This window comes from Lactuca sativa, chromosome 5, assembly GCF_002870075.4.
Source record: "Lactuca sativa cultivar Salinas chromosome 5, Lsat_Salinas_v11, whole genome shotgun sequence".
Taxonomy (NCBI): Eukaryota; Viridiplantae; Streptophyta; class Magnoliopsida; order Asterales; family Asteraceae; genus Lactuca; species Lactuca sativa.
The window spans coordinates 252,884,077-252,905,646 of NC_056627.2; the positions used below are offsets into that span (position 1 = coordinate 252,884,077).

Sequence of the window (21,570 nt, forward strand, 5' to 3'; positions counted from 1 at the left end):
CCCTCTCCCTGAACTTGGCGGTGATCTCCGCCACTGTCTCTATAGTCTGGATGAGGTCCTGAAACTCCCTAGCTAACTGCTGCACCTCAATAACCGGTGCAAACTCCGCCCTGAACCTGGTAGAGAAATCAGTCCAAGTCATGGCGTCCAATGCTGCGTCATCTCCAATGGAGTGTCCGACCTCCTCCCACCAATCCCGTGCCCTGTCCTTCAGAAGACAGGATGCCAATCTGACCTTGTCCCCCTCAGGACACCTGCTAGTGCGGAAAGCGTTGGCCACATCCGCCAACCATCTAGTACTCGCTATGGGGTCCCGCGCCCCATGATAGTCCGGAGCTCCACATGCCCTGAACTCCCTGAAAGTAAGGGTGCGCGACCCCATCATGGCCGCCACCTCGGCACGGAAGGTGCCCAATCTCTCATCCATCAGCTCCAGAATCCCCTCCTTGATCGAACCGAAGATCACAGGAGTCTGCTCTAAAATGATGCGCGTAATCTCCGAAGAAAGAAACTCTCGGGTCTGCTCATCCATGCGCTCGTCCCCCGAGCCTGAACCTGATCCCTCCCCAGCACCTCCGCTGCCAGCTGTTGGTCTGGAACGCAAAACCACCATTCTGAAACACATCACAACTACATCAGAAAACCGAAATATCTCAAGGGATCATTGATACTACAACTAGCTCCCTGGTCTTGTCTCAGCCTTTCTTGATTCGAGTACGGATCCTCTACTTTCAGTAGTACGGGCCCATACTACCTTCCACATCTATCCGTACTTTCTTCAAGAACTGCCTTGACTCCACCAAGTCACTTCTACTACTACTGATCTCTGCTACTCTCATCCTAGGCTTGCCCTAGGGAAACCTCAGACTCAACTCAACTAGTCCTCAGCTGCTGAAGGTCTCCTTATAATGCTAATTAGCCACCACCTGAACACCATCACATGTGACGAGAATCAGATAATCCTTCAAGTAAAAGACCCGTCCCTATAACGGTTGGACTCAAACAAGAGCTGCGCAATAGGGCCAGTTCCAGCACCCTGGGATTATTCAACCCTGATCACATGTGGTGTGACATGTTCACCTAATGGCTAACTCCCATCACTCAGAACCCAACAAAGCACGAAGCAAGCAGCATTCGGATAAAGGAAACATACTCAGGCAGAACTATTCTCATAACGAGAAACTATACTAGCATACAATGCTAAGCTCATACTATTAGGCATAACCTAAACAGGCTATCCTACTGCTGTCTACTCAATACTAGCATGCAATACTCATAAAGCTGTAACACATAAAGCAGGCACATAAGGCATCCTCCTAGATCCTTAGTCCTATACTAGCATGCTGTTCTACTGGAACTGAAACTGAACAAATAACTTGTATGGGTAATTTGGGAGTACTTACTTGAGCTCGGCTGATCGCATGCACCACACCCTTATCTCGTTTAAAAAATTTCTTTCTTTCTAAGTGCTTTCAAAATTCTTTAGAAAACATTTTCTTTTTTTTTTCTTTTTTTTTTAAATCTTTTTATTTCCCCTTAGTTTGAGTTCAGATACACCCGGAAGTGTATCCGAATCCCTCAAACCAAGGCTCTGATACCAACTTGTAACAACCCAAAAATACGACCCAAAAATTTCATTTTTCAATATAACCAAAAACCATAATATGAGTGTCATCTCCTAAAAACCATACGTGATGTAACCCAAACATAATAAAAACACTGTGCGGAAAATTGTATCATATCTATGTCATATCAAAATCAAAAACTAAATCAACTCCCAGGATAAAAGCTGAAGTTATGGTGTGTGCGATGCCATCATCCCGAGCTCTTCCCTCTGCTAGCGGAAGTACCTGAAACCAAAACTGAAATTGTAAGCACGAAGCTTAGTGAGCTCCCCCAAACTACCACATACCATACAATAACATATCAAGCACATACTGGGGCCTTGCCCCCTCCATCGGACCGAAGTCCGAAGCTGACTGACTGGGACCTTTTCCCCTACATCGAACTGAAGTCTGAAGCTAACATCAGACCGAAGTCCGAAGCTGACTGGGACCTTGTCCCCTACATCGAACCGAAGTCCGAAGCTGACATCGGACCGAAGTCCGAAGCTGACATCGGACCGAAGTCCGAAGCTGACTGGGACCTTGTCCCCTACATCGAACCGAAGTCCGAAGCTGACTGAACATAGCATAAACATATCACTAGCATGAACACACATAAATCCTGTCTGAGCCACGAAGGCATCAGACATGCTAACTACTGCATCGGATCAAAATCCGGATACTACTACTAGCTAAATGGGTCGGCATTGTGGCCTTAGACCCGTTCCTACTGGAAGGAAACTCACCTCGTGAACTGGCTGCTGTGTGTGTGGCTCTGGAAGCTAACTGCTGCTGCTCCGGTATCTCCCCGGCTACAAGTCCATAAACACACTCAATCAAATACTAAACACTGCACTGGGTAAAATGACTCTTTTACCCTTGGTCAAAGTCAACTCTAGGTCAAGGTCAACTCTTGGTCAAAGTCAACTCTAGGTCAAAGTCAACCCACAGTTGACCTGACTCGCCGAGTTGGGTCGCCAACTCGCCGAGTCTCTAATCTCACTTCTCAATCCTACTCGTGGCTACTCGTCGAGTATGACATCGACTCGACGAGTACCCTCTCGATCCAAGAACTCAGACAATCTTCATCCGACTCGCCGAGTCATATGAACAACTCGACGAGTTGTTCTTGAGCTTAAGAAGATTGCCTTGGACTCGCCGAGTTGTATGAACAACTCGCCGAGTCCCTCCATTACTGAGTCTACCCTCAAACTCACTGAGTCCACTCCACTACTCACAGGACCCACTCGACACCGCTCAAAAGGAAGAAATCGGGGACTCGCGACTCGACTCGCCGAGTCGTTCTTCCGACTCGCCGAGTCACCACCATGCAACTATTATGTACTCGCTTCTGCTCGAATCCAATACATACAAATGATAGATCTGAGTCCAATAAGCTGATTTATCACGTAAAGTTTCCAACTTTACGTGTACAAACACATGAACAAGGGAATAAAGGCTAAAAGATGCTTAAAAGGGGTAGATCTAGGGTTAATATGCAAAATAGCTCCATAAAGGCAATAGATTTGGGCTCTACAACTCCTAAATGAACAGATCTAAAGATATCTCGGCATAATAGGGCTTCCATATCAACATAAGGCTTGAGAAAAGCATTAACTAGATCTAGAAAGGGTTTTAAAGCATAAAAGGGGAGGAAATCTGAAGAATACCTCAAAGAGCTCTTGCTTTCCCTTGAATCTCTGCTCTACAATCCTTCTCCTTGCTCCTTTCTTCTTCTCCTTCTTCAAGCCTTCACAAATTGCACACAAGATCACTTAAAACACTCAAGGTCGAAATAGGGTTTCTCACAGCTTACTGAGGGTGAAGGAGGCAAGAATGGAGGCCATAAGGTGGCTTAAATAGTGGGCAACCCGGGGATTTAGGGTTTCTCCCAGACGGACAGACTCGCCGAGTCCAGAATATGGACTCGCCGAGTCGCCAGCTAACACGTGCTCGAAATCCCGACCCTACTCGGCGAGTCAGGCTATGAACTCGCCGAGTCCCTCTTGCAAAACTTCAAAATAAATACCAAGGAATCATCATACCGGAGACGGGTCGTTACAATTCTCCCCCACTTATCTCAGACTTCGTCCTCGAAGTCTGCTACGGCTGAATCTGCAAATATCTCTGGGTAGTGCTCTCTCATTTCCTCCTCAGCCTCCCACGTCCATTCCGATCCCTTTCGGTGCTGCCACTGCACCTTCACTAACTGAATTTCCTTGTTCCTCAAGGTCTTGGTCTTCCGGTCCAGAATCGCGACCGGCCTCTCAATATAATTCAGGCTGCTATCAACCTGAATATCCTCTAGGGGAACGACTGCTGACTCATCCACCAGACACTTCCTCAACTGAGACACATTGAAAGTGTTGTGGATCTGACTAAGCTCCTCAGGAAGATCTAACCGATAAGCAACCCGACCCACCTGGGCCAAAACCCTAAAAGGACCAATAAATCTGGGGCCCAACTTGCCCCTTATTGAAAAACTTGTACCAAATTGGTTAATACCACATTGATAATATTCTACAATATTGAAAATCTATCAACAGTAAAGTCGTAGTTATTATATCACTTACGTTCAATCTACAACGCTACATATATATATATATATATATATATATATATATATATATATATATATATATATATATATATATATATATATATATATATATATAATTTGTTGTTATTAACATATCTACTTAGTGTGTTTTCAAAAGTTCTACTTAATTCATTTGATAAAACACGATTTGACTTTTTTTAGTCATCTCAATAACGTTTTGATTTGATAAAACAATGTGAAATCATTTGGGAGGTATATTGGTTAAAGTGAATAACATATCACTCCTAAATTAACATCTAATTTCACATATGTCAACGATGGTTAAAAAAACAAAACACCAAAAAAAAAAAAAATACAACATTTATGTTTAGTGGGATGCTTGTTAGAACATATCCTTTTATGGTTGATTATTAGGTATTAACATATGCACACTTATTATTATTTGTCATTTTTTGTGATAGCTTATAGAGATAGATAGGAAATGTCAAAACAACATCATAATAGCAGAATTAGATGCTGCATTTTGATGAAAGAGAAGGCAAAAAAGAACTACTTGAGCAGTCAGGAATTTGTTTTGGCAATAAACTCATATATGCTGGAAAAAAGGCACAAAAATAGCAATAACAGAAACCAATGAGCGACCACCAAATTGTTATGATGCTTTTCAAGATTCCAATTCATCGTTTCATGTTAGAAAGACGTCATCAAATAACAAACTTAACAACTTTGAAGATTCCAATTATCATTTTTCTCATCATCATTCGAGATAAAGTTGAAACAACTTTTATTGGATTTGTGGTATCTCTTGAATACATTTTCTGTTGTATATGTCTAGTCATCTTATCATCAAACCTAGTGGTATCATTTACGTGTTTCATGTTTACCGGTCAAATTCAGCATAAAAACATATATTATTGTCTATATTTATGGCCATTAACAAAAACTAGTAGCTGGAAGATAGAATTTTATTTATTTATGTAGAAACGAAACGTTTGACAAAAATGACTGTTAGCCTTAAAATATAAAAAATTAATTAAAAACTAAATCCTAAAAGCTGCAAAAAATAACTTGAAATAGTTTTAGTTTTGGTTTTAAATTAAAGCTTAAAGTATCTAGAGCCAAACAATGTTTTTCCTTTTTTTGAATTTCTTTCTTAAAAACCAAAAGCTCCGTGCCACATAGACCCTAAAACCATCACAAAAGTAGTTCAGATTTTCAATATCAAACTTTGCAACCAGAATCTTAAACGATTAAATAATTTTACAAAAAATTTATTTTTCAGTGGAAGACCGAATATTTAAATGAATTTGATGATGATATTACTTATGCTAAGAAAAATGTTTACCCTATGTAAAACTACTAATTAATAATGAGTAGACCTATATATATGATGACTGTACTTTTAGCTAAGTTGATCAGAAACCAGATTATATTTGCTCAAACCCAAAACACGTGTCAATAATTAAACAAGTATTAAAAAGCGATTCACACACCAAGCAACCAATAAAGGTAAGAAATTGAAGGAGTTTGGTTTTAAACCCCACAGAAATTTGAGAAACGCAATTGAACAAGATACAATGAGATGATTCATGATCGTTGTATAAGTTGAAATTTGATCCACCCCCACCCAAATTCCCCCATGATAATGAAAACATGTTAAAAAAAAAAAAAAAAAAAAAAAGTGACAAGTACAAAGAAAAGAGAAGAGGGATGTATTGTATACACACGATTCTATGTTGCATTAAGCTTTTTCATCATTCATGCACATCTTCTTCAAAGGAAGAAAGAGATACATATCAATCATTATCAAACCCCTATTCAGTCTCACTATGCATTGTGCTTTTTGTTGAGGTCATATAGCACGCATAAATCAGCTGCTGTCTTCATCTGTCATTATTCATACAAAATTTCACAAATATATTATCTTCTTATCTTATTGAACAAAAAACAGAAACAAGACATTCCTCCCCATTAAATTAACCCTTACCATTTTATAACTACAGCACTTGGTGTCAAAATAAAGACCAATAACATCTCTATATTTAAAATGAGTTTCTTATTTTTATTATTTGATTTTTGGTCTTTAATTAAGAGAAATAGACTGGAACTGAATTTCTTCCACCCTGTCTTACGAATAGTTGAAATCCAAGCTGGAATTTAAAGGATTCCGACGGAATTCAATTCCATCCATTTGGCAACCAAAACAAGCGATGCAATGGAATTGAATTCCGCCCATTTGAATCCCTTACAATTAATTGTCAACACCTCTTAAGAAGGTTAAAGCATTTTTAACTACTATTAACATAAGGCAAGATGAGATGATAAGATGATATTGATACCTGTATAATATTGACTAACTGCTTGGTTGCCCATCCAAATACAAGAAAAGCAAGTAATACAGAATTTATCAAACTTTGTTGTGCAGCACCAAGTAAAACCTATAAAATAAAATAAATAAAAATCACATGTGTAAAAACTTTAACAAAGAAAAAAAAAACAAATGAAAGATTCAGGCTTACATCAGTCATCTTTTCTGACTCCTTTGCAAGAAGAAACAAAGTTATGTAAAGAACCTACAGAATCAAGATCAAAACTTCAGTTCATAACTAGAGTAAGTAGACTTTGTAATTTGTATTCAGCAATAAATGGGAATTAAAAAAAAAAAAAAAAAAAGCATTTTTAAGTTTACCTCACAAGCTATGCAGCAGTATCCCATGAACATCCTGTTTCCATAGTATAACTTAAATAACCAACTGGTGCTGTCTTTCACATCTTTATGATTAGATTTTCCAACCAAGAAAGTACTGCATTTAAAAAGGGTGAATATCAATCAATAACTTGTCCCATAAAACTGATAAATGAAAGGGTATTTTTGTAAATAAATACCTGTACATTTGCAACCAGTGGCTGCCAATATCCAAAGCAAGCAAAGACAAGAAAACAAAGCTAGGCCTAGAAAGTTAAAAAGCAAGAATGTTAGATGTCTGGAAGAAAGTTCAGATATATACAAGTAGAGTAGAATTAAAGGTAAAAAAAATAATAATAATAAACTAAAACCTGTAGACTTGAGAGAGAATGGCCAGAAGACATGCAGTGCTTATCCTGAGAGATGCCAAATTTATTAGGTTATTTAATATGGAATAATACAGTTAATGAGCATCAACAGAAGTTAGAATAAATGTGAAGACTTTAACAAGAACTTGTTATATCACCTATCTGTGACCATATCCAGAACAGCTCCAAATGTTGAAACTACAAGGGTAAAATAGTAAACAACGGAATTAAATCCAGAGTATGAGAATCCATAAAATGGCTAGAAAGAAATTAAAAAAGATTCTGCAGTGTGTAGAATGATTTGCAAATTATAAGTTCAGTGATTGAATTGATAAAAATGATGAAAGAACAAGTGATTTTTGTATTTTCCACGAAATTCTTTTACTGTGTATAGGAAAATTTGCTCTTACCAAAGGTAAAAATGATAGGGGGTGATATTAGAGTAGTCAAAACTTAAGGACTCGGTGTATAAATTCAGATATGTTGATGACAATAAGTCAATAATTATGGATTACTCCTTACCTTGATTGAATTTCCGTGCAAACCAACCATCCAAGGCATCACAAACAAAGCTGTAACAGCAAAAGATTACCATTTTAATATCTTAACTACAGACTTTCAAAAAGAAAATGTATCCAAAGTCCAAACTACACAACTTCTTTTATTACCTGATGAAATACAGGATTGAAAAAAGCTCTTTATTGGAAAAGCATATAGCAAAGGCAAAGCAATTCATCAGAACTCTTATGTATCCTGTACATAAAAAATAAGCAGTCAAATCCATGAACATAAAACATAGGAGCATGTATACATAAACTAAACAACCTAGCAAGAGAACATTTCAAAAGACCATACAAATTCATGTTACATGCTAAACCCCCTATTGCAATACACTTATTCTAGAAGAAAGGGTAAAAATGGAAACGCAGGAAATACCAATTAGCATCTTTTCTTTTGAAAGGGGGTTTGGGGATTTTGAGGAAAAGTTTGTTACAGCATATCTTATTAGTATCTTGGGAATAAGGGGGAGAGCATGAATGAAATTCTTGGGATATTTTCATGTGGGAGACATTAGCATCTTGAATAGCTAATTCACTTTTTCTTTTGTTGTTTTCAAAGATAATTTGGTTTATTGAATCCGATTGCTATCATTTTGCTGCTGTCTTTGTGCCCTTTTGGTTGATTTTCTCCATTGTGTGATTAGCAAGCTATAGCATTACATTACCCTTATAAAGGAGTCCTTCTAATTTCAGCTTTTTGAGCAAGTATACAGGAAGAAATAATGAAACTTTGACTTGTGAAAGAGGGTAAATATTTGAGACATGTGATATTATGAGTTAACAGGTGCTTTAATTCATTGATTGAAGTATCTTTTGGTATATGTATATCACAAAAAATCATAGGACTTTGACTTGTGAAAGAGGGCAAACAAACTCACCAATGATGTTGGGGATGTAAAGATACACACTTAATGTTCTAGGTCTTGATTTGGATGCCATCTCTACTTTTCAGCTACAAATCAGGGTTGCTGAAATCTGTTGAACCTTAGAGCATTGACAATGGAGAATCGAAGATGGCCTCCGTTTAAAGCAAACCTACGCGCGCCCCATCTCTCCTATTTTGCAGAAGTGGAAATTTTCATTTACGCCCCTCAACTAATGAAAAGTACACTCTCAGTTCTATTAACAAAAAAACCGAAGAGGAGCAATATCAGAAGAGAAAAAAACGAAGTGCAATATCAGAAAAAAAAATGAAGTGCTAACTGAACCAAAGAGGAGCAATATCAGAAATCAGTCGACAAGATCAGCAAAGTAAAGCAATATCAGGAGGAAAAAAACGAGAAAAAAACAGAGAGAGAAAGACGAACCTGTTGTGGATACGGCTGGAGTTGGCGGTGGTGAGGGTGGCGACGACCGGAGATGACGTTGGGGAGGGTGGCGACGGCTGCAGATGGCGATGGGGATGAGCTTAGTCGGTGGCGAGGTAGACAACGAGAGTGTGCGATGCAAGAGAAGAAAGCAAACAACAGATGCGATGCGAGGGTATGAGCTTAGGGCGTCTTTTATTCTTTTCAGATGGGTAAGTGGTAAAATAAACAAACCATATTATTCAATGATGTATTAAAATAAATCTACCCTTAATAAGAGGTAATCTCTTTTGTAAATTTTTCTATAAAGTTTTTAAAAAATTATCAATATACATATTAATAACCATTTTATATTTTCTTAATTAAATATTATAACTGTTTATAACTAATAATTATTCAATAATATATTAAAATAAAAAGATTGCTTTATATTGTAAATAAACAGTTTAATAACGATTAAATCGGTGGAACAAATCTATCAGTAATTATAGATCAGTAATTTTGTTTATAAAAAATAATTATATACTTTTAAATTATAAAATAATTTAATGTTACTTGTGTGTTTTTATCATTTATTACTCGAAAGAACTCAAAGTATTTCATTTTTGTGTATTTATATTTCTATTAATTCATATACATTTGTTTTTAAAATACTTTAAACTTATATTACTATAATTCTACTGTTTTGTGATATATATATATATATATATATATATATATATATATATATATATATATATATATATATATATATATATATATATATATATATATATATATATATCAAGGTTGTCAAGATCGGGATCCTACCTAGGATCGATTTTGGGTTTGCAAGATCGGGATCGAGATCCTAAGATCCCACAAAATAGAATATAATTTTAATTTATAATATTTAATCATGAAAACTATTTCAAACATTTAGTTTTTTGTTCAAAAGTTATAAAAACTTCAAAATATTAGTCATAAGTCTCAATAAAAATGATAAATGGTAGATTGGTAAATGATAAAAGGCATAAAGTGGTTAAAAAAATTTCATTTGCAAAAAAAAAAAAAAAAAAAAAAAAAAAAAAAAAAAAAAAAAAATCAAAGGAAGGTAGGATCGGATCGGATCTCGATCATATGATCCTACCTACGATCTTACGATCTTACCTGCAATCCTACCCCAAATACGATCCTTTTACGATCCAGATCGTTTTTCATACCTACGATCAGGATCGCGATTTTGACAACTATGATATATATATATATATATATATATATATATATATATATATATATATATATATATATATATATATATATATATATATATATATATATATATATATATATATACTCATAGTTTTTCAAAAACCCAATAACTAAAAGTGGAGCGTTAGATCAAAATTAGTTCATTAAGGGCATTATCATCGTCTTACCAATCTCACTTAATGTTTAATTTTTTTGTGTTATTAGAAAATATTAATATTAATGTCTAAAAATTTACATTATAAATAAAATTTTCGGACTTTTTTAAAAGGAGTATTTTTCAATTTTTTTTAAAAAAAAGTACAGATTTTGTTTTTACAGAAAACATGAATTTTTTTAAAAAAATTGGAAAAAATATATATTTTTTTTTAAAAAAAAAACACTGCAATTTTTTTTAAAAGCATTTAAAAATCAATAAAAATTTTAAAAAAACTGGAATATTTAAAAAATACTATAATTTTTTAACCAAAAAAATCAACATTTTAGGTACATATATGAATATTTTAATTATTTTTACAAATACACATAAGTATATTTTATATACTATAATATTTGAAAGGAAATCATAAGAAAACTCATTTTATTTACTAATTTCTATACACAATAGAATAAGTATTTTATTCTATACAAAATAAAATATAAAAAAACAAAAAATGCTATAAAATTCCAAAGCGTGTTTATGTCTTCATGTCAATATTTCCATATTTTCTTCAATTCATCAATATTCACCATAATTTCTTCTAAATCTACAAGAAAAATTTAAAAAAAAAAAAAAAAAATGATTGATACAAAAACACTCACAAAAATACATATGTGATTAACATATGAATCAGAGACGATTCACATATGAATTACATGTGATGCATAAGTGAATTACATGTTGTCACACCCCGAAACCGAAGGCGGAAACGTTCCGGGGCGGAGCACGTCATGAATATCACAACCAATGTACATAGTAAGCATAGTAAACACAAAGAAATACATTACATAGATTCATTACATTTGTTTGAAAGTAAAGTAATACAAGTTTTGTAAGTACATAAGTTTAAACAAAAGAAAGACGTGACTCCATACGCTCCGTCTTCTACAAAACAACGTGGGATACCTGTCTAAGGAGAACCTAAGAATACAAGCAGTTTAAAAAAAAATCAGCATAAAGCTGGTGAGTTCATAAGCGGTTTGTTTTCTGAAAATGAACAAGATTCCTTTAGTTTTCTGAAAAAGTTGTTATCCAAGAAAATCCCATATTTTCTTAAAAGTAATGCTTAGTTATCTATTTCGTTACCCAATTCTAGTCATGAACAGTTGTTATCCCAGGAAAATCCTATATTTTCCTAAAAAGTTTGTGATTAATTACCGAGTCTGAATGAAATGTACAAGTATCTACCATACTTAAAATGTTTGTGTGATGTTTCCTGAAAGTCTGGTTATTCTTGAAATGTATGTTAGTTTTAACATGTATATAAAACTATCAACATAGTAAACTAATTTCAAAAGTTATTAATTTACTATATTCATTATTACTAACAAGTAAATCTCTGTTATCCAAATTGCGAGTTCTATAACCATACTAAAGACTAGATATGGCAAAGGAAGGCCAGTATCATTTATGACTTTCGTCACCCTTGAACCTTTCGGTTCGGCTGTAGCTAGCAGCCAGGTGCGGGGTAGTCAGCCCCGTATAGATCTATACACTCAAGTCACGCTCCCTCACAAAGAGATTCTGGTTACAGAGGCGGTCCTCCACTCACGTATCTCTGTGGAGTGTTCTCCGAGGACGTGTCTCCAATTTATAGGAATAACAAATCTACAAGTAATAATGCGGAAAATCCTATTTAAATTCTATTAACAAAGACGATCCTCCACTCGCGTATCTCTGTGGAGTGTTACCGAGGACAAAACAATTGTACTAATCTAATGCTTTTAACAATAATGATATGGAACAATTCATTTGTGAAATATATATATATATATATATATATATATATATATATATATATATATATAATATATAACATTATATAATAATATGTGAAATCGGTTTGTAAACTGATTCTGCAAATCAAACAGTTGGTTAATACAGTTTCAATTGTTAAAAGCAAGTTAAATATGAAACAATTCAATTGAAATAATAAGTTTAAGCACAAGATATTCTTGTACTTTTTCTTGTATTCCCCCTGAAAACATTGAAAAACATTGAAAAAGTGTAGGGGTATGAACTCACCAGACGAGGATTGTGTCGGTTTGGATGCTAAACGTCGATTCGGGGCTTGAAAACGTGCGAGGTTCCTATGTAATATGAAATGATACACAAATTTATCTAATTAGACTTTAAATCACTAATTAGATATGCTTATACACTCCAAGACGAGAAAACACTTTAATTCAAGTGTTAGGAGTGGTCCGGGTAGTATCTAAGGGTGTGTAGGGCCTAGATAAGGAGTTTACTCTTCAAGAGTAACTCCTTAGGGGAGTTTACGGTCCTATGACCATATTCCCATAAGTTTACGGCCATAAACTCATGGGTGGTGTGTTCTTGGATGCTAAATGGTCTTATAATGCACAAGGGAAGGTTCTAGAGTTGATTCCATGGCTTAGGAAGTGATCGGGACTTGAAATGGCCTTGGAAAAGGAGTTTACGGTTTATGAAGATGTTCTTGGGGAGTTTACTACCTTAAACACATGAGTTTACAACCTTAAACTCATGTTTGTCCATAAATCATGCGTTTTAGTGGTTGTAGGTTAATCACATGTGATTCTAGTCCAACATACAAGCCATTCAAGGTGTTAAGGGCACTTTAACACCCTTTTGGGGTGTTTATGGTCTAAGAAGATGTTTTTACGGTCCAAGAATGTTCTTGGGCCGTAAACTCAAGTTTGACCCATTTACATATGTTTTGGTGCATCACATGAAGGATTATAAGGTTCTACACTCTCGTGGAAGCATTTGGAGGTGTTTAGGGGCATTTTGACACTTTAAAAGGAGTTTATGGTCCATGAATGTGGGTTTACGGTCCAAGCATGTTCTTGGACCGTAAACTCATGTCTAATACTCAAATGGAACGAATTTGGGGTCCTAAGCTCATGCATGCAAGTTTCTAAGCCATATCTAAGCACTAGTAGGGGTTTGGAGGGGTTTTGGGGCTTCAAAACCCTCTTAAGAGGTGTTCATGATTTTGGGAGGGTCCCCAAACTGTAAACACATGTTCATGGGTGTTTTTTGGAGTTTCAAACTTGAATTTGCATGCCAAGCAAGTTAAACAACAAGCTAGGATGGAGTACTTACCAAATTGAGGCTTGAAATGGGGGTTTTTGGATCAAATTCGAATTCTAGAGAGAGAGAGAGAGTAGTGAGAGAAAGTGCTTAGAGAGAGAGAGAGAAAAAGCTTCAAAATGATGTCATTGAATCCTTTATATAGGGATTGAGTTTATGACCCGGTGGAATTCTACCCGATACTGCCGTTAGACAGTGTTTTTGGTCGTACCCGATAAATTGCCGTAATCATGACTTAGATGAAACTAATAATTTTTCCAAATAATATGGAAAATATTTTAATGTTTAAAACACATCCCGACACTTATGAAACCGAATTAAAATTTGCGATTAAATTAATTTAACTCCACAGTTTTATTTAACGGGAATGGTTTATAGTGACGAAATAAATTACGGGTTGTCACATTATCCCCCCCCCCCCCCCCCCCCGTAAGGTGTTGTTGCACGTTCCAGCGAGAAATATACTTGTTCTCCAAAAGATGAAGTAACAGGATATAACTTCAATCATTTAAAATTATACAGGAAATAAAAATTTCATGCTTTATCATATTTGTACTTCCTTTTGTAAAATTGAGATTAAGTGTCTATAAAATTTCATGCTCCCAAAAAACACCACCAGATGCTAAGCATTCCTATTACTGCTATAACTAGAAGGAACGATAAATAGCATATTTGATAAACTTCATATAAGAAAAAGGGTAGAATCGATAGAAATCATGAAGGTTTAAGAGCTAGAAAGGTACATGCATTGAAAAGAAACCTTATTCATAATTCAAGCGCCAAATTTGAAAAGAAAATTATAAAATAGTGTAGAAAACAGCTATTTAATCGATTGAAGTTTTAGGCAAAGAATTCTCTGTTATGTATGTAATGAAGGATTTACAAGAAAAAAGAGAAAGTAGACATTATTATAGACCTTAGCAACAATATGTAAGCCTGTGATAACAAGTCGGTATCAACAAATCGGTAACCTCTTTCAAATTCAAACCATGATTCCAAATAGACCGAAAAGAAAACTACGACAAATTCAAAACCCTAACGTTCCTAATTTTGAGATCGTTAAACAATAAGATAAGCAAATGAAAAATAAGATCAGATGAGTTTTTATTTTTTGATTCAGATGAAGAAGAACGACAACCAAGGTGATATTGTCTATGTGATTACAAAATAGAGAACAGTCGGAGTACATTCAAAAGAAATTGATAAAATTCGAGTCAACAGAGGAGTAAATATTACTTGTACATGTCGTAATTGAGATCTGTATAGAAGACGAGAGACAAGTCATGTCGTGAGAAACCCTAAAATGGAATTGTTGCAATTTGACGGATGACCAGAGATCGACACCATCGCCGTTGCGGTGAGTTCTAGAATGCAATGAAGATGGAGACGAACCTAAGTTGATTTACGGTTGCTTCTAATTTATGTAATGGATAACGAATTCGCTAAACTAGATTGATTTGGAGGAAAGAGATCGGACAGAGCATTCAAATTGAAAAAAAAGTGAGAAATCGATTCTGATTTGCAGATGCAGGCGATCGGATGAGATGGAGGTGGTTTGTATGACAATGCGATACACGGACGCTACAAAGATGATGGAAGCTGATACGTACAGGCATTTTCATCGGGTACATCAACATTTGTGTTCCATATAATACCCTTGCACTTTTAAGTTAAGATACCCCCGCCCATACAAGTTTCTGTTTATTTACAAAAACGCCACAATGCACCTTGGCCGTCCTTTTTTTCAATCCAACGCTCCACTTTTAGTTTTCGGGTTCTCGGGAAACTTTGAGTTCTCAAATGATCCTTCCTCTCTCTCTCTTATATATATATATATATATATATATAGAGAGAGAGAGAGAGTGTGTGTGTGTGTGTGTGTAGAGAGAGAATGAAGTATCATTTGAGAACTTAAAGTTTCTTGAGAACCCAAGAACTAATTTTAGACCGTTAGATCAAAAAAATAGAGGGTTGAGAATTCTTATGGCAATTTTGTAAATAATTGGGTAAAAAGACACGAGGATACCTAAGTTTTTTTTGATCTAAGGGTGTTATTGGCATTGAAATAATTATGCCTAAATTGCTAAATGTAAGGAACCGAACGTCCAAACACTTTCTCTCTCATTGTAAAAAATCAATGTCGCACCTACAAATCTTCGGCGATCTCTCCCATTTTCCCGCTATCATGCCTTCTAATCACAACCTCCCTACTCCCTTCATCGGCTACCTCTACCACTGTCGACTATCAATTCACACTCTTTAATATCTGATGATGAATCCACGGACCAGTAGATCGATGTCGTTCCATACATCTGAAGTGCTTCCATATCTTCGATGATGTTTTACATCTCTCTCCGACGAATTTATTCTCGTCGTCTCTATCAAATATATTTCATATCCAACCTCCCTCCCACCTACTTCCACTATAAACAGTTCATCACTAATCAAATATAAATTGATTCAACCGTGGATCATATATGAAAAGTTGGTTGGGAATCAGTTTCTCCAAAATCAATTCTTCGAAATTGATTGTCCACAGAGATATGTTACCAAAATAGAATAGCCATGCATTCACCACCTTGTTCTTAATGAAATCATCTACTATATTATTTATATTACAGTGTACGTGTTGGTATCCCAAGGGTTTCTTCTCTTCTCCCAAAACCGATCGCAGATGCAGGTCAGAATCGACTAGTATAGGCATGCCTTCCCTCACCTTCTGCAAAATTGATCGTTGGAGCCAAGGAAACAAGAAAAAAAATTGCAGCTCTCCTTGCGTACCTTCTTCCTGCTCTTACTTCAAACTAGCACAATCCCAAAAATCGATAGAGCTCTTATTCTGTCTCCACCTTCGATCGATGCCAGATACACAAGAAAAAAATCATAGGTATCAAACTCGAAATTGGACCTTTTCTCTTCTTTAATCGATCGCATCCTTCTTTCTCTTCTTGCTTTCTTGAAATTGATCACAAGTTCCTCTTCACCCTTCTTTTTCTTATTATTGGCAGAATTTGTGAGTACCGGTGGTTTGGCGTGGTTAATGGAGGTATTTGGGAGGGTTGGCTCATGTTGATCTATAGTTAAATAACAAGCCACCAGTTGACTCATCACCCTGACGAAACGTCATCAAAAGTTAAGCCACCTGTAAAATTTTCATGATTCCTTTGATTTTGCTGTTACTTATATTATTAAGATTGGTATTTTGTTGTACTTTTTATTGTTAAAGTTATCATAATTTCCAAATCTAGGGTGCTCTTTTTAGTTTTCCTCCCCTAAAAACTATGATATAGGTTTATATGTTCCATTTTTTCCATTTATGATTTATCTTGTCTTTTTGTGATTGAGTGTGTGTGTTTAGGTGTCTTATTGTGAACATTTCCTTTGGTTTACTTGTAGGAAAAGGGCATTTTATGATCTGTTTACCTCAATATAGAGGTTATGTTATTGTTTCCTACAGTGAATTTCATCATTTACCTAGTACTTTCTTTATTATGTCAACATGTGTAGTTGACTGATTACGTCAATCATGCCATGGATATATTTTAGGCATACTATGAGACTGTTATTGAATTATTTTATAGCCTATATGTAACGAACCAAAATTACGAGGTAAAATTTTAATTTTTAATTTAACCAAAACATTAATTATCTTTAGGTCAACATTCAAAATATTTTTTCCAAATATTCAAAAGTACTTTATAAGAAATCAGTTATCAGAGTACAATCCCAAAATCATCGTAATGTGGAAACATGGGTGGATGCGCTACGATCAAGTCAGGCCCTTCCCTTTCGAACCGGTAGTACCTGGAACCATAACCATAAAAACTTTATGAACAAAGCTTAGTTAGTTTCCCAAAATACCACATACCATACATATCAAACACATAATAGGCTCCGCCCATCATCGGGCCCCACCCAATATACAGATCTGTCATTAATTGAGCCTCGCCCAATGAGCATAATGTGCCTCTCCCTAACTCACATAATAGGCCCCGTCCACTGAATATAACGGGCCTCATCCTAACTAGTACAACGGGCCCCACCCAACATACAAGCATGCAAGCATAACAAGTAATAACATACAGAATAACCATTGAGCTCTGCCCACTAAGCATACGAACACATACATATGCAAGAGTCACGCAAATATCTAGCACCCTAAAATAATAAACCCTAGGTTGGCATTGGTGCCTTCGATGCGCTAAACATGGTGAGGAAGACTCACCTCAACTGGTGAACCCCTCAGATAAATCCCTACTTGCTGGTCCAAAAAATCCCCATGCCATCAACATCAAATAATACCAAATAAATGATTGGTCCTCAACCCATAGTTGACAACTCATTTCAAGTGACCAATACTCTGGGTAAAACTCCATTTTACCCTTTCCTTACTTGGCCCAAAGTCCAAAGCCCAACCCAAAAGCAAAAAAACCTAATATGGCCCATTCTCCAAATTGAGTCCAAAACCCATCATGGGCCTAATCCAAGAGGCCCAATATCCTAAAAGCCTCAAAATATCCATTCGCCAATCCATGATAAACTTCTGGTCAATGGTCAAAGGTCCAAGAGTCAACAATTCAAGAAAGCCCAACAGATTGAGTACGCCCCGCGTACTCAGTTGGTACGCCCAGAGTACACCCGGTTGACTCAGTATGTGTTGCATAGCAAGATGTACGCCCCACGTACATTGCATATTCCTAGCTCATCGAGAAAAGGTCTTAAACCCTTAAGCCAAAATGTTCAATGCTTAGAACTAGTTCCAAATCATGACTCAGCCCATAAAGTCGTTGACTTTGAGTTTTTGCATGGCTCAGTGGGTCCCAAATTCAAGCCCTAGCTTCATAACTTCATCCACAAAGCTAAATACACATGCATGGGTAGATATCTGTCACACCCCAAAACCAAGAACGGCGGAAACGTTCTGGGGCGGAGGACGTCATGTATAGTATCACAACACAGTAAATGTAAATAAGCAAACAACATCATCCATTGCATTAAATATATAATTTTAATACAAGTGTGTTCTGTACAGTTATAGACACCAAAAATAATGTATAACCAAAATAATATGAGATGAGTCTTGAATGCACTCCATCTTCTCAAAAGCTGGCCTCGGTACCTGTCTACTGATGACCTGAGAATACAAGTTGTTTTGAAAGAGTTTATCAGCATTAAGCTGGTGAGTTCATAAGTATTTTAGTGTCAATGTTTCTTGTAAAAACATTTGAACCTGTCTCAATGTATAAGTTTGTAAAAATGTAAGCAAATGTTTGAAAGTGTTTGTAAAAGTTTGAATCTCTCAGAAAATCCTATATTTTCTATAAAAGTAACCTTCTACCAAGGCTAAACTGTTTTGTAAACTTGTCTGTTGTAAAAGTGTGTAATTACCCAAGTATAACTATCATTTGTTAAAAATATAGTTTGTACACTAATGCTTAAGTGAGATTATCACTAAAATATGTAATGGGTAAATCATTGTAGTACTGTAGCTTTGTATAATAAGACTACTGCTGTACTAAATACTACTACCTTAAACTGGATTTATATTAAGGCATAATGTGATAAATTGCACCATGTTATCGACTGGTAACAACGACATAATGATTGGTCGTAATAAATGAAATGACGTTTGGCACCCGCAGACCTGCAGGTCCGGCTGTAGCTAGCAGCAAGGTGTAGGATAGTCAATCCAGTATAGATCTATACGCAAACTCACGCTCTCCCTCCAAGAGAATTCTGGCTACAACTCGGGTCATGACATTTAAGGCATGCTCCGACACAGTGGATCACAATTATTATGTATTTATGTATATGTATTGTTTCTCGTATATCTGTATATGTATCGTTTCTCGTATATCTGTATATGTATTGTTTCTAGTATATCTGTATATGTATTGTTTCTAGTATATCTGTATATGTATTGTTTCTAGTATATCTGTATATGTATTGTTTCTCGTATATCTGTATATGTATTGTTTCTAGTATATCTGTATATGTATTGTTTCTCGTATATCTGTATATGTATTGTTTCTCGTATATCTGTATATGTATTTTTTCTAGTATATCTGTATATGTACTGATCCTGTGTTACCTCGATGGTAACTAACTAATGATGTACTGATAAGAATGAATATGGAAGTACTTTTATGTCTATATATGTATATATGATATATAAGTAATATTGAAACGACCTTCAGATGGTCACCCGAAATCCCACCAGACCACATCTGAAGGCGCGAAAAGGAAATAGGGCGGATGGCCTTCCTAAGTCCTTTAAACATTATTTATACATCTATAAATATATGGGCATGCAATTGAATATATATAAAGCATAAATAAGTTTTCATAAAACATTTGAAGCATAAATATGATTTCAAGAGGAGATCGACTTGATGTCGATCTATAAAACAATTTGAAGGCATAAGTTAATAAAACAGTTCAAGTATAAGAAGCATTTGTTTAAATCACAGTCTATAGGTAAGTTTGGATAGTAAAACAGTTTGTAAAACATTTCAAAGTAAAACAATTTGATAAACAGTTTGAACAGTGGTAAAAATCGTTGTTTTCCTAGTTATTAATCACATGTGATTAAATGCAATCACATGTGATTGAAGCAATAACTTATAAGTATTTGACTTGTATTCCCCCCCCCCATAAAGTATTTAAAACACTTAAAATCATTTTAAAGGTTGATTTAAGGGGTATGAACTCACTTGTGGTGAGTCGTTTGGATTGCAGGGTCGGACACCGTGCTAGGTGGCAAACGGAGACTGGTTTACACGCACGAGCCTAGTTATCATATAATAAGCATATATATATATAACTAATTAGACAAATAATAACTTAAATAAATAAGTTAAGACACTTAGAAAACATTTAAACACTTTTATGAGTGTTTAAGGTTCAAATGGTTGCATCTAAGTTGCTACGGGACAAGGCAAAAGGGTTTGAAACATCAAATGGCCTTGTATAGGAGTTCACCACCCAACAAACCCCACACCTTGGAGTTTACGGCCGTAAACTCATGGGTTTATGGCCGTGAACTCCTCAAATGGTGGTTTTGGGTGTTTTGTGGTGCTATCTTGATCCTAGAACACTCCTAGCTTTGTTGGAATAACACATGAAGTAGTTTAAGGCTTTAGAACACTCCATATGGGAGTTTACGGCCTAAGGTCCCTTCACCCTAGAGTTTACGGCCGTAAACTCTTGGATTTTAATTGTTTTGAGGCTCTTAAACATCAAGGATGGCTTCCATGAATTTATCTAAGGCTAATGGGGACAAGAGGCACACTTTTGTGCCTTCACTTGGAGTTTACGGCCCAAGATATGTTCCTTGGCCGTAAACTCCTTTCAAGGAGTGATTTTTGTGTGTTCTTCTCTCCATTTAAGTCCCAAGGGTGCAAGGTAAATTGTCTTAAGGCTTAAGGTGTGCTTGGAATGATTTTTACCCTTCAAAAAGGGGTTTACGGCCCATGAGGGGTTCTTGGCCGTAAACTCCTACTAACTTGTGGTTTTGATGAGTTTTTGAAGTCCTAAATAAGCACAAGTATTAGTGGGTAAAGTCCTTAAGCATTTGGGGAAGTTTAGGGCACTAATTGCCCTTAAAAAGGGGTTTACGGCCCAAGGAAGTTCCTTGGCCGTAAACTCCAAGAACTTGTGTTTCTTGGATGCTTTTTGGTCCATAAAGATTATACCCTAACCCCTAAACAAGTTGTCTAACAAGGAATCGGGACTAGGAAGCCATAATGTTCCATTTTGGAGTTTACTCCCCAAGAACGTTCTTGGGCGGTAAACTCCCGGATCTTGTAATCTAAACATGTTATTGTTGTTAATAAGCATTAAACAAGTATTGAAACACATATAGCAAAGTAGACTCACAATCTGGGATGAAAACTCGAAGATCCGTCAGAGAGAATATGGCTTTTCTCTATTTGGAATTGTGAATAATGAATTAATTTAATTC

General features: G+C 35.8%; 1 protein-coding gene across 1 annotated transcript; it reads right to left on the reverse strand.

Moving 5' to 3' along the window:
- Window positions 1-5,859: 5,859 nt before the first annotated feature.
- Window positions 5,860-9,271, reverse strand: LOC111899541 (probable CDP-diacylglycerol--inositol 3-phosphatidyltransferase 2). The gene is made up of 11 exons (XM_023895385.3): window positions 9,086-9,271; window positions 8,657-8,897; window positions 7,887-7,971; window positions 7,741-7,790; window positions 7,377-7,416; window positions 7,222-7,266; window positions 7,051-7,116; window positions 6,854-6,968; window positions 6,684-6,737; window positions 6,504-6,602; window positions 5,860-6,051 (listed from the first exon to the last, which is right to left on the reverse strand). The coding sequence occupies exons 2-11, from the start codon at window positions 8,715-8,717 to the stop codon at window positions 5,992-5,994; spliced, it is 675 nt and encodes a 224-aa protein (XP_023751153.1). The 5' UTR covers window positions 8,718-8,897; window positions 9,086-9,271; the 3' UTR covers window positions 5,860-5,991.
- Between the last annotated feature and the right edge of the window lie 12,299 nt (window positions 9,272-21,570).